Source organism: Chiloscyllium plagiosum, chromosome 37, assembly GCF_004010195.1.
Source record: "Chiloscyllium plagiosum isolate BGI_BamShark_2017 chromosome 37, ASM401019v2, whole genome shotgun sequence".
Lineage (NCBI taxonomy): Eukaryota > Metazoa > Chordata > Chondrichthyes > Orectolobiformes > Hemiscylliidae > Chiloscyllium > Chiloscyllium plagiosum.
In genome coordinates this window covers 15,907,700-15,923,957 of record NC_057746.1, presented here as the reverse complement: position 1 = coordinate 15,923,957, position 16,258 = coordinate 15,907,700, and the positions used below count along the sequence as shown (strand labels likewise).

Here is a 16,258-nt window from a genome sequence, read left to right as displayed (position 1 = left end):
GTTATTTCTTTGATCATATGCCCTTCATGTTTTGAGATCATAAATATTCACTTCATCTGGTGAACGAGCAGCGCGCCAAAAAGCTTGTTGTTTCAAATAAATCTGTTGAACTCTAACCTGGTGTCATATGACTTCTGAACTTGTCCACCTCAATCCAACACCTGCACCTCCATATCATGTTTTATGAGGGCACCACTGTAAACTAGGCAAGAATGAAGTATTTCTCTGACATTGTATTCCTGAATAGAACTGAAATTGCATGGGCATGACTTAACAAATCTTTACTGAAGTGGTGCTGTAAATGTGCTAACTATTCCAATCACGCATTATTCAAAGAGAATGGGTCCAAATTGACATTGTTTTTTCAAGTAGACAACAAAGGCATGATACAGTAAATCACCTCGGTTTGTACCGCACCACTCTTTGATTTCTGTTCTCAGCTTTGTAAAACGTGAATAGTCGTCAGTGTGAACTTGCCACACAATGTCAATACTGTGTTCCCTTTTGACATTTGGCCATTCAAGATACAACGTTCACCTAAATGCAGAAATTAATTTAAAAGGCTGCATATATATATTTTTGAAACGAATATTTCCAACAATTCACCACTGCTTAGTGAAATTAAATTTCACCTTGATAGTTCGGTAAATTCAGAAGAAAATGGACATGCTGCAGCATAAGAGCAAGTAAATTGGAACTGTATGATTATAGCCTGTTGTCAATGGTACATGCACAGAGATTTCAACAGATGCAACGAGACTGAAACAATATTGCCAATGTTCTTAAATATCAGAATATGTACTCGGATTGATCAGAGGAGCTACGGGTGCTCAATTCCTGCTCTACATTTGTTTGAGTCATGTTTCTGAGTAAACGCAATTTAACATAAATATTCCATTCAACAGTAACTTCCATTTCAAAAAAATCCCCAAAATTGATATGAGTAAGCGCTTTTGCACAGAAAACAAAAATACTGAGAATTACAGCGGGCCAGGCAGCAGCTGCGGGGAGAGAACAAGCTAACGTTTCGTATCCAGATGGCACTACATTACAGTTGATGTGAAGTGTGGAGGGGCAGCATTTATGCAATATTAGGGGTGGGGTGTTTTTTAAGTTCTGGAGGAGAAAGGGTGCTAATAATGCAGATAAAATGAATGCATTGTCAGAATGGCACTAAATTAGCTTGTTTAAATGCCAAATTGGAAAGAAAAGATTGCTCGATTGGAGTGTGGGGAGGGGATAGAGGAAATGATGGCAGAAGATTCAAAGAGTAAAGTTAAAATCCTGCATTATGATCGTTTGCCCACTTCTTTGTCCTTGGCTTACAATAATGCTCTAGCCAACTGAAGGAAGAACGGCTCACCTTCATTTTACAACCTTCTCGAATTAGTATTGAGTTCAATGCGTTCAGATTGTGAATCAATTCTATTTATTCTCTGTCTTTTGGCTTCACATGTTGCATTCTCTGTCAGCAGAAAATATACACCTACATATGCACGCACACAATTCCAAACTGCAGCAACATCAACTCTCTCTCTCAAAATCCTCTCAAAGTTTCACTGCAACTTTCCCATCATCTGCCGCCTCACAATAGACTTTTCTCTTTCTTTCAGATACCAAGGCACGATTGCTGCTGCAACTTATGGACTCCTGCACCCATCCTGTGCTGCCTTCTCCTTTTAGTCTCTTAGACAACATCCCCTCCATCACCGAGAGCCAATCCCTTACTGTTGCTTTACACCCTCCCCTCCGAGTCATCAGTTGCCATCCCTTTCTGTCTCTCAGATATCTCTCATCCCAATTGCATCCCCTTGCTTTTGCTTCACCGTCTCTCCTAACATCTCCCTCTCTGAAGCTGAACCGTCCTCAGCAAATGGATCAGTTTGTATTCTTTATAACAGCACATTATTGAATTCTGAAGTTGCCATGACGTGGAACTGTTTTTCCATTGCCTCCGTCTCAGAGCTCAGTTCTTCAAGCAGAAAGTCCAAAACCCCCATCACACTAATCACTTTACCTGCATCTCGTATTCATCCAGCGCTTTGATGTCTTCCTCTGGCTGCTTCCCCGCCCTGAATCGTATCATTGAAAATGGTTTGCGTGACATCAGTCATGTCAAAGTCTCTGCTCGTCTCACCTATTATAATCTGTCCCATTCTGAAGTTGCCAAAATGTACGCCTTCGGGTGCATGGTTAACATTATTATCAAACCCACAGGCATTTTTCTCTGACTCACTAAACTTTACATTGAAGAGGCCCAACGCCAACTCTTGGCCACTTTTGCCTACGTCCCACTGGATCATGATGTCACATCCCAACATCAAGCCATTGTCACCAGTTCTGTCACTGAAATCATTACCTCCAGAGACCTTCACCCTTTTGGCTCCAAGCTTATATTCTCTTAACCCTGCACAGCCTGCTTCTATCTGCTTCACAAAATTGACAATTCAGATTGACCCGGTGGACCAATTTCATCAGCCTGTTCCTGGCCCACTGAGCACATTTCTCACTATGTGACAGCCCCCTGCGTCCACTTGTCCAAGCACTGCTCCTCTACATCCTTGATTCCTCGGATGCCCTCTGCAACGTTGACAATTTCTCGTTCCATAGCTCTAACTGCTCGTTCTTCACAATACATGTGCAATTCCTCCAATCCCCACCAGGACAGTCTGAGTGCTGTTAGCTTCTTCCTCAACCAGAGGCCTAAAGTTACCCCATCCATCACCACTCACCCCTGCTTTGTTGAAGTTGTTGTCTTACTGAACAGTTTCTCGTTTCATTCATCTCATTTGTGAAAAGCCAAAGGAGTGACTTATGAACACCCATATGGGATTTGGTTATGTCTGCCTATTAATGGGGCATGTGGAACAATTCTTGCTCCAGTTCTATACTAGCCTCTTCCGAGAATTATTTTTCAGTACATGGACGAATCTTTCAGTACTGCTGCATGCTCCCACCTGGAACTTGAAAAAATTGTCAATTTTGTACCCACTTTCCACCACTCTGTAATTTTCACAAGATATATCTCCAACACTTCCTTTCCATTGCTTGACCTGTCTGTCTCCATTTTGAGAAATAAACTGTTCACTGCCATACACTGTAAAGGCAGTGACACCCTTAACGACTTTAACTAAATGTCTTCATATTCCACGTTCTGTAAAGATTTCATCCCACTCCTACAGTTCATTCATCCATGTCATATCTTTTCAGATGATGTCACTTACCAAAACAACGTGTTTCTCATCAAATCCGACCTATAACCGCACTTACAGCCTTTCCCCTTCCGAAAACTCACAACAATGTGATCAGTCACCCTTCTCATCACTTTTCATCCCTCTAACCTTTGCTTTCAAAGGATCATCTTTTGCCATTTCGGACAACTCCCACAGAAGGCTACCACGAAACCCACCTCTGTTCTCACCATGTCTACACTTCGTAGGGACCATTCCGTAAAGGACACCATAGTTCATTACTCAGTGATCACCAACACCAACCTTCTCTGTTCCCATGACATCTTCCAATGTAACCACAGAAGGTGCAACACCTGCCCCTTCATCTGTTCCACCGTCACCTATCAATGGGCGAAGAACTCTTTCCACGTGAAGCAACAGTTCACCAGCATCTTGTCTAATACACATATTGCACCCATTGTAGCCTACTATACATTGGAGAAATCAAACACAGACCTGGTGACCACGTTACAGGACACCTACAGACCGTGTGTAAACATGACCCCGATCTTCCCACAACTGGTCTTTTTGATACAGCATTCTGCTTGAATGCCTACTGCGCTGTCATTGGCATGCTGAAACGCTTCCGCAAATTAGAGTTCAAACTGAAGATTCAACATCTCATCTTCCAAACAGGCACTGTACATCATTGTGGAATTAATATTGAGTTCATCGCCTTCACCTTGTGAACTCACGCCCTGTTCCTCCATTTTAGCTGTGGTGGTTGCATTTTCTGTTAGCATGTCTTCTCTCCTCTGTCCTGTACTGCAATGGGACCATCTGTTCTATTCGTTTTAAAATTAGACACTCCATTGTTCTGACAGTCTCAGAATTTGAACACTTTCTCTGCATTAACACCACCCTTGCTCCCCCAGCACTCCACACCCTGACCGTTATTGGTTAAATGCTCACCTCCTCACTTCATGTTATCTCCAATGAAGAGTCAGCGAGACTCAAAATATTAGCTTGCTCTCTCTCCACGGATACTGCCTGACCCATTGTGATTTGCAGCATTTTTTTTTGTTTTCAGTGCAGATTCCAGCATCTGCAGTAATTTTCTCTTTCAGTGTTGAAACGTTGGCTGTTGTCCGACGCATTTCTTGACGTTGCTGCAAGTTCAGAATCCATGAAGAAATAGGCTTTACTGGCACTGAAAGACTAAATTAACAAATGTAAAATGAAACATATCTCCATTATGATAACAAAACAAAATGTTTTCTTTACGTTTTGTTTCTACGACATTGCGAGCAGGATTTTTTAAACAACTTCAAAGTGAAGAGATTTCGTGTCTTGTTTTGTTATCCTGCATTGATTTTGTTAAAATACAGCAAATAAATTCGATGTCTCACCTGCTTGTTGGCATCAAAATATACCTTTGATTCTTTACCAAGCTCACATTGGCGCTGAGAAAAAGGAAGGCGATGCCACAATATTGACTGATTCATTGTGAGATGGCAGAATCAAAACATACTAGTTATTATAACACAGAAAGACAAAATGGAGTTGGAAACAGTTATCAGCGGTATTATTGCCTCCAGAGAAATTTTTTTTGCCAGCTCACGTTTGCCAGGAACCTCTGATTAGCTCACAGCAAACGATTCATTTTTATGAAGTATTCAGAGCTATATTTGCACTTACATATCTCCGTCAGCATGTCAGTCTCTTCCCTTCTCCCTGTTTCATCCTATTACCTGCAAACATCCATCACTCTGCATGATAACAAATTTCACATTCTAACTGCATATTGAGAAATTAGCATCTCGAATTTGCTTTCAGAAAATGTATTCATTTGTATTTATATCACCTTGTATTTTTATCACTCAATCATGATCACTCTTGCCAGTTAAATTATTTTGAACACCAATACCCTTATTAGTGTTAAGACTTTTACGATTGTTCAGAGAATTTTATCAGAGCATACTAACGTTTGCTCTGTTCTCTTATCTTGTATTTTCTTAATCTATTCTTTCCATTGTTGTTTCCTTTTCTGTATTTGATTCAGCTTTTCAACTCTATTATACGTTGTCTCCTTTGCAAGCTTCGCCTGATTTGAATCATGAACTATTTGACTAAGAAATTCATTGGGGTCACAGTAGATTACTTGCATTGTCGGATTTTGATGCTTTCTAAATGTAATTTTCCCCACAAAAAAGTAGACAAGCACTGTATCTAATCCATTAGTATTTATCATAGTTTAAATAGCCAGTTAAGATACCTTTAATTTTCTGGTTGATCAGATGTGTGACCTCCCATTTTAATAACTTCCTGTTATGTTCATGCCAACATTTTTTTTTGTTCAATTACCTGTTCATCCTCTTCTAACCCTTTACAGTGTTTGTCAAAGTAGCTCTTCGGCCAGTACAGCTGCGCAGTGGTTAGCCCTGCTGTTTCACAGTGCCACGGACCTGGCTTCGATTACAGCCTCGGCCGACTTTCTATGTAGAGTTTGTAAATTTTCCTCGTGTCTGTCTGCGTTTCCTCCCACAAATGTGCAGTTTAGGTGAATTGGCCCACCCGTTGGGTGCGTTATTCAAGGGTAAACGGAGGCAAGGCGAATGGGTTTGGTTGGGTTACTCCTCGGAGGGTTGGTATGGACGTGTTGGGTCGAAAGGCCTGTTTCCACACTGTAGGTATTCAATTCTCATACTATATGGCAACCAAAAGTGTAACTGTGCTTCAAGAAAGGATTTGACGTATGCTTTGCACAACCTGCTGATTTCATAAAAACTGCGTGGTTGGTTTGCTAACTTGATAGCACGTATTGGATTGATGTGTCGTTAGTTCAATTATCATTTTAATATCTTTCCCAACGTCACTTATAGCTGTTATTCTACTTCTATATGAGGGGTTTTCCCCAACAAAGTGCTCCACATCATATTTTTTTTCAACTTCAGTTTTGAATAGTTTTTTCCTTCTTCAAAGTTGCTAATATGCTGCCTTGATATTTTGAAGACTTCCCTCGTAATAATTATTCATCTCTGGTATGTGTCCTATTCACACAGACAAAGCTAGATCTAGAGTTTCAGAGAACGAATTCAGTGAGAGTTAATATTAATGCTGGGAATTATTCAGCTTTCATTATTGAATGAATTGACATATTTAAATAAATCGATTCCTGGGCCACATTTTTAAAATGCTCTCTAAACTTACTCTGAGGCATGACATAAATGCAAATGCACGTGCAGCATCTTAGGAGCTGTAACATGAATCCTAATTATCATCTTATCAAACACATTGATGCAAGTTCAGATTCTAATAACAGTATTCCAACCCATGCAGAATCCACTGCATGGATCGACCATAAGAGAATGAAATTTCCCCAAGACAACCAAAAAGCAAAATGAGGGATTTTTTTTTGTGTCTCCCTAAGTACTTCGCGAGGAGTTTCACCACTTCTACTTCCCTGTTGTCTCTTACAGGTTGTGCTTGATAACGTACGCGACGAATACGGAGGGCACGAAACAGTAGAGTGGCAACAAATGGAAGCGCCAGACTAAGAATATAGTCAAGATGCATGACTGCCAACCAATCTTATGACTGGTTATTTCTCAGTTCAGAATGAAACAAAGGTGTTTGCAGCAACAGATAGCCGTTAGTAACACAAATAGGACGTGATATTCTTTAGACAGTTCAGCAAACTTTGCAAAAGTATGAGAGAGAGAAAACGAGAGGTAGAGAGAGATAACTCGGGTGCATTTATGTTGCAGTCAGAGATGTCAAGCAGTTTCCAAATCCCTGCAGTGCTAAAAGATAAACTAAAATCTTGGATCACTGGTAACTTGATAAAACATTTCCACGTTGTTTGCGTTGTTCTAACTAAAAAGAATATCGCACAAGTGGTTTACTTTGTTGGCTTGGATCATCCTTCACATCTGCCTTAACCTCTCTTCAAGAAAAAAGTACATCTCTTGAAATCATAGTATCATCACGTACCTTGCAAGGAGAAAGGTGGAAAGCCAAAATTCTATTGAGAGTATGCTATCGAAGGAAAGCTGAGATCTCAAAGTCAATATCAAGAGGGAAATTGTGACTGAAGATTAATACTGGGTGTAAATCTGTCACTCATATGGTCATTCAGAGGCTCAAAGTGCTCTATCAGTCTTGGAAAATAAGTGACACTAGAATTAATCCTTCAGCAACGATTAGGGATAAATTCTCTCACGACATTTTGTGAAGATTTTCTCTTTCCACATTCTCTTGTTGAACCATCATCATATGCACAATGATTGATTTCATGGAAACCTCCCTAGATTTCTGAGGTAACATTTCCATCAGCTCTCACAGATGACAAGTTGCTTACTGAGACCAATATTACATTTGGAACAATTTTTCATTTATGTCATTAGCGATTGGTGAGGCAAGTCCGTTACTGAATGACAAAGAATATTTAGGAACAAAGAGAAAAATATAATTAGCAATTCTGGAGTCACAATCTTCCTCTCTCTAATGCTACAGAATACAGTTTCTGGGCCAGCATAAAACTATTATGGTGATCCATGTTAAAGTGTTACTATAACCAAACCATTTGATTCTCAGCCTGTAAATCCTTCGATACGTTTAGAGCATAGAAAATAGAACATTACAGCGCACTTCAGGCCCTTCGGCCCTCGATGTTGCACCAACCTGTGTAACCAATCTGAAGCCCATCTAAATTACACTATTCCATTCTCATCCATACGTCTACCTAATAACTATTTTAATGTCCTTAAAGCTGGCGAGTCTAATACTGTTGAAAGTAGTGCGGTCCACGCCCCTACTACTCTCCGAGTAAAGAAACTATCTCTGACATCAGTCCTATACTTATCAACCCTCAATTTGAAGCTATGTGTCCTCGTGCTAACCATTGCCATCGGAAGGAAAAGGCTCTCACTGCCCAACCTATCTAACACTCTGATTATCGTATCTATGTCTCAATTAGGTCACCTTTCATCCATCTTCTCCCTAAAGAAAACAGCCTCAAATCCCTCAGCCTTTCCTCGTAAGACCTTCCCTCCATATTAGGCAACATCCCAGTAAATCTCCTCTGAAGCCTTTCCAAAGCTTCCAGATGCTTCCTATAATGTGGTGACCAGAACTGTATGTAATACTCCACATGTGGCTGCGCCAGATGTTTGTACAACTGCAGCATGATCTCATGGTTCTGAAATTCCATCCCCCTACCAATAAAAGCTAACGCACCTTCTTTACAACCCGATCAATCCGGGTGACAACTTCCAAGGATCTATGTGTATGGTCACCGAGATCTCTCTGCTCATCTAAATTACCAAGAATCTTATCATTAGCCGAGCAATCTACATTCCTCTTACTCCTTTCAAAGTGAATCACTTCACACTTTTAAGCATTAAACTCCATTTGCCACCTCTCAGTCCAGCTCTGTAGCTTATCTTTGTCTCTCTGTAAGCTACAACATCGTTCGTCACTATCCACAACTATACTGACATTAGTGTCATCCACAAATTTACTAACCCGTCCTTCTATGCCGTCATCCAGATCATTGATAAAAATGACAAACAAAAGTGTCCCCAAAACAGATCCTTGCGGTAGTACATTAGTAACCGAACTCCAGGATTAATATTTCGCATCAACCACCACTCTCTGTCTTCTTTCGGCGAGCCAATTTCTAATCAAAACTGCTAAATCACCCTCAATCCTATGCCTCCCTATTTTGTGCAATGGCCTACCACACTTATCAAACGCCTTACTGAAATCCATATACACCATATGAACTGCTTTACAATCATTCACCTGTTTGGTCACCTTGTCAATAAGGTTTGTGAGGCACGACCTACACTTCATAGAACCGTGTTGACTGTCCCGAATCAACATATTCCTTTCTGGATGATTATAAATCCTATCTCCTACAACGCTTTCCAACACTTTACCCACAGCTGAAGTATAGCTCACAGGTCGATAATTTCCAGGGTTCTCTCTGCTCCCTTCTTGAACAAGGGTCAACATTTGCTATCCTCCAGTCTTCTGGCAGTATTCCTGTCGGCAATGATGACATAAAAGTTAAAGTCAAAGTTTCGGCAAACTTTTCCCTGGCTTCTCAGAGAATTCTAGGGTAAATACCACCCTGCCTCGGATGGTATTTTACGGCTTGACAGAATTACCACCACCTCATCCTTATGCACCTCCATCCCATCCCGTCTACTAGCCTGTGTCGTTGTATTCGCCTCGACCACATCGTCTTTATTGGATGTGAATATTGATGGAAAGTATTCATTTAGCACTTGCTCTATCTTCTCTGACTCCACGCTAAGCTTCCCACTACTGTGCTTGCTTGTCCCTTATCTTACTCTTGTCATTCGCTTTTTTCCTGATATACCGATAGAAAGCCTTAGGGTTTTTCTTGATCCTATCCACCAAAAACTTCTCATGTCCCCTCCCGTCTCTTCTTATCTCTCTCTTTAGGTCTTTCCTGGCTGACTTGTAACTCTCAAGCGCCCTAACTGCCCCATCACATCTCATCCTGATATAAACCTTCTTCTTCGTCTTGTCAAGAGATTTAACTTCCTGAGTAAATTATGGCTCCTGCGCTCGACAACTACCTCTCTGCCTGACCGGTACATACCTATCAATGACCCGCATTATTTGGTCCTTGAATAAACTCCATATGTGCCCATTCCTGCAGTTTCTTTCCCCATCCTATGCATACTAAATCTTGTCTAATCACATCGTAATCACGTTTGCCGCATCTATAACATTTGCACTGCGGTATATACCTATTCCTTTTCATCACTACAGTAAACATAACTGAATTGTGGTCGCTATCACCAAAGTGGTCACCTATCTTCAAATGGAACACCTGACCTGTCTCATTCTAACTAATGTTTACCAAATCTAATGTGGCCTCGCTCCTTGTTGGCCTGTCAACATACTGTGCCAGGAAACCCTCCTGCACACATTTGATAAAGATTAACCCTTCTAATGTACTTGAGCTATAGCATTTCCGGGTAATATTTGGCAAGTTAAAATCCCCCATAAAATCTACCCTGTCACTCATTCCTATCGATGATCGTCTTTGCTATCCTATCCTCTCTACCTCTTGATCTATTTGGAGGCCTATAGAAAACACCCAACAGGGTAACCTCTCATTTCCTGTTTCTAATTTCAGTCCATACATCCTTAGTAGACGAGTCCTCAAATGTCCTTTCTGCAACCATAAGGCTGTCCTTGACTAACAGTGTCACTCCAACCCTTCTTTTGCCATTTTCTCTGTTCCTCCTGAAACATAAAAATCCCAGAACCTGCAATAACCATCCCTGTCCCTGCTCTATCCATGTCTCTGAAATGGCCACAACACTGAAATCCCGTTATCAATCCATATTGCAAGTTCACCCACCTTATTCAGGATGCTCCTTGTGTTGAAGTTGACACACTTCAATCAAACGTCTTGCTTTTGATGGCCTTCCGGACGAGCAGCAATCCAGTGGAAAACAATGGCAAACTGCTACAGTTGCTCTAACGGGACTCCAGAGTCCTTCATCCAGCAACATTCTCTGCTTTCTATCTGGTAGCTAATCCTTTATCTACGACAATACATTACGTGCTAATCTCCCTGGCATAGAAAGCAATATATTGTCATTTATTAAGAATTTATTAAGGCTAACAGACAGAAAATTGTCCAATGAGAAAATGGATCATTGCCACATTTCCAGATTGTAATTCGTAGCGGAGAAAAGGAATCACATTGGGAAATGGTGTTTTCACTGCCAGAAAGTAGGACACGTAAAGACACATTGCTGGTCGTTAAAGAATGGATCGTGGGACAAGTTGAGTTAAAACAAGTTAAGCCAGTTGCATTAGCGAAGGTAACTAAGGAGATCCCAAGAAGAGCCAAGGAGCTGCAGGGCAGCGCACAGCCTAGGAGTTAGGACCTGATGTCTACAAATAATTCGTCTCTGTGTGTAAAGTTTGGTCCGAAATTACAGGGGAGAAGAACAAGACAATGTAATTTTGTGAGATACAGGAAATAACCAGTCGCTGTTCGTAAGTAATGAGTGAATATGCACTCTTCATGATCTTTTCCCCTAGAGTCTGGTAATTTGTGGAATAGAAATTTAGCGTTTCCTATATAAGTTCAGGTTGGACTGCCAACTTAAGACTGGGGAAATTACAGTGGGAGTGATTGACAGAGTGTCAGTTCCAGAAATTCAGATTGTTCTTGGAAATGTTCAGATTGTTCTTTGGCAGGATCAAAGGTGGGAGTGACGCCCCTTGTGTGGAGAAGCTCAAGGAAGACCAAGAAACTGAGGAGTTAAAACAGAAACATCCTGGTATTTTTCCAAACAGCGTGGTAATCAGATGCAACTATCATAAGTCACAGCACGAAGCGAAAATTAAAGAGAAAGATGAAGGATTAAGGTTCGGTTTGTAGATATCCTGTTTGATGTAATGGTGCAAAAAACACCTGAACAAGCAGAGGGTCAGGCAGAGCTGTTTAGTCCTGAAAGACTAAGAGACTTGCAACAACAAGACAGGATGATAAAAGATATATATGAGGATGCATACTCTGAGCAGGAGGCAGATAATATTTCTGAGGGTTATTATCTGAAAGATAGAATCCTCAGACGGAAATGGAGACCAGAGCAGGTTAGTGTAGAGGAGAAATGGGCCGAAGTGCACTAGATTGTGTTGCCGGTCACATACGGATAGGAAGTGTTATGGGTAACAGATGAACTATCTGTGTGAGGTCAACTCGGGATACGAAAGATTGAGGTTAAGTTTTAAAAAAAACATTTTTATTGACGTGGAATTCACAAGGGTGTGGTTAACTTTTGCTGTACGTGTCATACAAGCCAAATGGTAGGTGAGCCACAGGTGGTAATAAAACCAACACCTTTGTTTATAGTTCCCGCATTTGAAGAACCTTTCATGTGGGTTATAATTGATTGTCTCAGTCCCGTCCCAAGAACTAAAAGTGAGAACCAGTACTTGTTAATCATAATGGACGTGTCTACCAGATGACTGGAGGCAATTCCATTGTAGAGTATCAAGGCAAAAAATATGCCCGCGGTGTTCACAGCTTTCTTCACACGGTATGGGCTACCCAGATAGATTCAGTCGGACCAAGGAACAAATGTTACTGCTTGGAAGGTAAAGGAGGGTAAGGATATTTTAGGTATACAGCATTTTAAATCCAGTGCGTATCATCCTGAATTCCAAGGGAGCTTTAGAAATTTAGCATCAGACCTTGAAGACCATGTGAAGAGCATACTGCCAGGATTACCCGAATGATTGGGATAAAGGTATCCCATTCATATTATTTGCCATTAGAGATGCCCCAAGCGAATTTACTCAGTTAATTCCCTTTGAGTCGTAGAATGATGACATTATGCCTTTTTATTCGACTCTTGCTGGCATGAGATATGTGCACATACAAGATAACCATGAGAAAAACAGGGTGACTATCATCGTGCTAAAATATTTCAGTTTGGGAGCTATTCCGGGATTTGGCCAAGTTTAGACAGATCTAGTGTAAGACTTGCATAGATTTGAACAGATTTGGGGTACTAATGATCCCAGCTATGTAAATACTTGCCGATTAGTTTCCTATATCTTTAAATAAAACTTAGAGGAGACGATTTGTTTCATTTAGTTACTTGTGGTTAGTTAAATTAAACGTGAGAGAAATGCCTCTTAAAATTGCTAAAGAGCTTTTGACTTTGACGGTGATTCCCAAGTTTGTCAAGAAAGTTGAGATGGTCAGAAAAAGACCATACTTTTAAAATTATCAAAGAGGGTATGTTTGGGTTTAACCAAGAACAGAAGTAAAGCTGAAATTGTACGAGAGTTTGTCAGGCGCTTAGGTGTAGAAAGGGAGAAGAAAAAAGAGAATTTGAACTTCAGATGTTGCGAATTAGTCAGGAAAGAGGTTAAAAGAAGGACACGACGAGAGAAAGTAGTGACATATCTAAATATGTTAAACATTGCCAAATTTGGCTGCGAGAGATGTTGATGCCTTCTTTATTTCATTTGAAAAATTGGCGAGGCAGATGGAGTGGTCAGGGGACTTGTGAGTAATGCTAGTACAGATTAAGCAAATAGTGAGCTATTTGTAGCGCTGTCAGATGAGGCACCAAGAGATTATGCAGATATCAGACAAGATATTTTGAGTGCACAAAAATTGGTACCAGATGCATATAGACAGCGTTTCAGAAACATTAAGAAAGATTCAGATCGGACTTATATTGAGTTTGAAAGAATTAAGCTCAATAATTTTGATAGATGGGTGTGGGCCTGAAAGAGAGATGGCCTATGAGGCTCTAAGATAGATTATTCTGCAGGAGGTGTTTAAAACTCATTTCCAGATATTTCTCTCCCAGAGATTTCAATTTCAGAGATCTCACTGCAAACGTATTTGCATTCTTGCTGAATTGTTCCCCGAGGAAGTGGTAATCTGTGGGGTAGATGGACAGAAAATTTGTACTCACCTATGAAAGATCAGTTTGGAGTGCCAACTCAAGACTGGAGAAGCAAGAGTGGGATTGATTGACAGGGAGCCAGTTCCAGGAATACAGTTTGCTCTTCTGAATGAATTAGCAGGATTCAAGGTGGGAGAGTCACCCCTTGTTGGGGAGAAGCCCAAGGAAGAAAGGAGAACTGGAGACTTAAAGTAAAATACACTGAAATTTTGGCAGACTGTGTAGTAACAAGGTCCCACTGTGATAAGTAATGGCATCAAGCAAAAGGTACAGACAAAGATGAAGATGTTGAAATCGAAAGAGTGGATATCTTGCGTGATGTAATGGTACAGGAAAAACATGAACAGGCAGATGTATTTCGTCCTGAAACGAGAGTGAACTTACAACGGAAAGACGAAAAAATAAAAGATATATATGTTGATGCATATTCAGAAACGGAGGCAGAGAATAATCCTGAGCGTTACTATCTAAAAAGTAGAATCCTAAGACGAAAATGGAGACCATAGCAAGTTAGTGCAGAGGAGAAATGTACAGAAGTGCACCAGATTGTGCTGCTGGGAGCATACAGAAAAGAAGCGTTATGGGTATCACATGAAATACCTGTAGGAGTTCACCTAGGTATATGGAAGACTCCGGCTAATGCACAAAATAATTTCTATTGTCCTGGACTGCACAAGGATATTGTTAACTTTTACTGTACATTTCATACATGCCGAATGGTAGGTAAGCCACAGGCAATAAAAAAAATACCTTTTTTTGCAAATTTCTGCTTTGGAAGAACTTTCACACGAGTTATAATTGATTGTGTAGGTCTACTCCCAAGAACTAAAAGTTGGAACCAGGACATGCTAATCATAATAGCTGTGTCTATCAGATTTCCAGAGGCAATTCCATTATGGAGCATCAAGGCAAAAAGCGTGGTAGTGGAGTGGGATTGCTTTCGTCACACATTTTGTGCAAACCAGACATATTCAATCAGGCCAAGGGTCTAATTTTACGGCTAGGCTGTTTAAAGAAATCATGGATAGCTTAGGCAGGCAGCACTTTAAATCTAGTGTATATCATCCTGAATGGCAGGGAGAATTAGAAGGATGGCATCAGACCCTGAAGGCCATGTTGAAATCGTAATTTCAGAATTACTAGAATGATTGGGAAAAAGGTATCCCATTCGAATATTTTGCCATTTGAGATGGATCAAACGAGTCTGCTCAATTTACTCTCATTGAGTTAACATTCAGACATGAAGTGAGATGCTCTTTGAAATTAATTCAAGAGAAATTTACAGGACCGAAGTCAGAGATCACACACTTGAATTATGTATCAGAGGTGATGGAGAGATTAGATCGCGTCGGGGATTTAGCTCAGCATCACCTGAGAAGGGTTCAGTGTAGAATGAAGCAGGTGGCAGATAAAAGCTCTGAAATTCGGGCGTTTTCTCGTCGTGATGACGTATTAGTATTGCTACCAATGGTAGGAGATACTTCAAAGACAGGTTTAGTGGTCCCTATCAAATTGAGAAAAAAAGTTGAGTAATGTAAACTATCTGGTAAAGTTGCCAGGTAGGAAAAAAAAAACTGTTCTGGGTATTTCATGTGAGTGCATCGAAACCTTATCAGAGTAGAGAGAAGGAATTGGAGAGACAGGTGTTATTTACTGCCTCGCAGAGTGAGGTATCATACCCAGATGTTGTAGAATTTGATTTATCTCAAAGTACATTAAGCAATGAGGAATTCCTTGAGGAGTGGGATAGGTTAATGAACAATCTGCATCAGGAGCAAAGAACACAGTTGAAAAGTTTGTTGCAGATTGCATGAGGATATATTCAGAAATATGATGGGGAGGACTAATGTTATTGTGCATGATTTAGAAGTAGGGAATGCCGTTCCAATAAAACAACACCACTTGTGGCTGAATCATTTCAAAACCATACAGGTCCACAAGGAAGTGGATGCAGTTGAACCGAGTCAGAGCGAGTTGAGTTCATTATCGTGTTAGTTCCCAAACCTGATGGAACTCAACGATTTTGTGTGGAAAATCAGAAGGTCAACGCCATAATAAAAAAAAAGGACTCATATCCAATACCAAGACTAGAGGACTCGACAGAGAAAGTTGGAAAAACCTGTTATGTCACATTGTTGGACTTCCTGCATGGTTATTGATCGGTAACTTTATCAGAGAAAGGAAAAGAAACTGTAACCTAAAATGGGCAATATCAATTCAAAGTGATGCCCTTGTGAGAAATTTTGTGGCTGGCCTTTGCCCTTGCTGGCCATTTCATTTCTTCATTTTCGAGTGACACGGTGGGTCAGTGATTAGCACTGTTGCTCCTCAGTGCCAGGGACCTGGGTTTGACTCCAGTCTCTGACAACTGTCTGTGTGGATTTTGCACATTCTCCTCATGTATGCGTGGGTTTCCTCTGTATATTCTGGTTTCCTTCCTCATTCCAAAAAGTATGAAGATTACGTGAATTAGCCAAGCTAAATTGCCCATAGTGGGTGTAAGTTTGGTGCATTAGTCAGGGGAAATACAGTGCACGTGAATGGAATTGAGTGGGATATCCTTCACAGGGTCGGAGTGGACTTATTGAGCCAACTGTCCTG

General features: G+C 40.7%; 2 protein-coding genes across 5 annotated transcripts in view; one reads left to right on the top strand and one right to left on the bottom strand.

Moving 5' to 3' along the window:
- Nucleotides 1–2,107, bottom strand: part of LOC122541233 (muscarinic acetylcholine receptor M2-like) — a 31,102-nt gene extending 28,995 nt beyond the window's left edge. The window contains exon 1 of the mRNA XM_043677853.1: nt 2,018–2,107. Coding sequence (XP_043533788.1) covers nt 2,018–2,107 — 90 coding nt within the window. The remainder of the gene's footprint in view (nt 1–2,017) is intronic.
- LOC122541318 (netrin-G1-like) overlaps nt 1–16,258 on the top strand; it is a 910,622-nt gene that overhangs the window by 468,098 nt on the left and 426,266 nt on the right. The window lies entirely within an intron of this gene.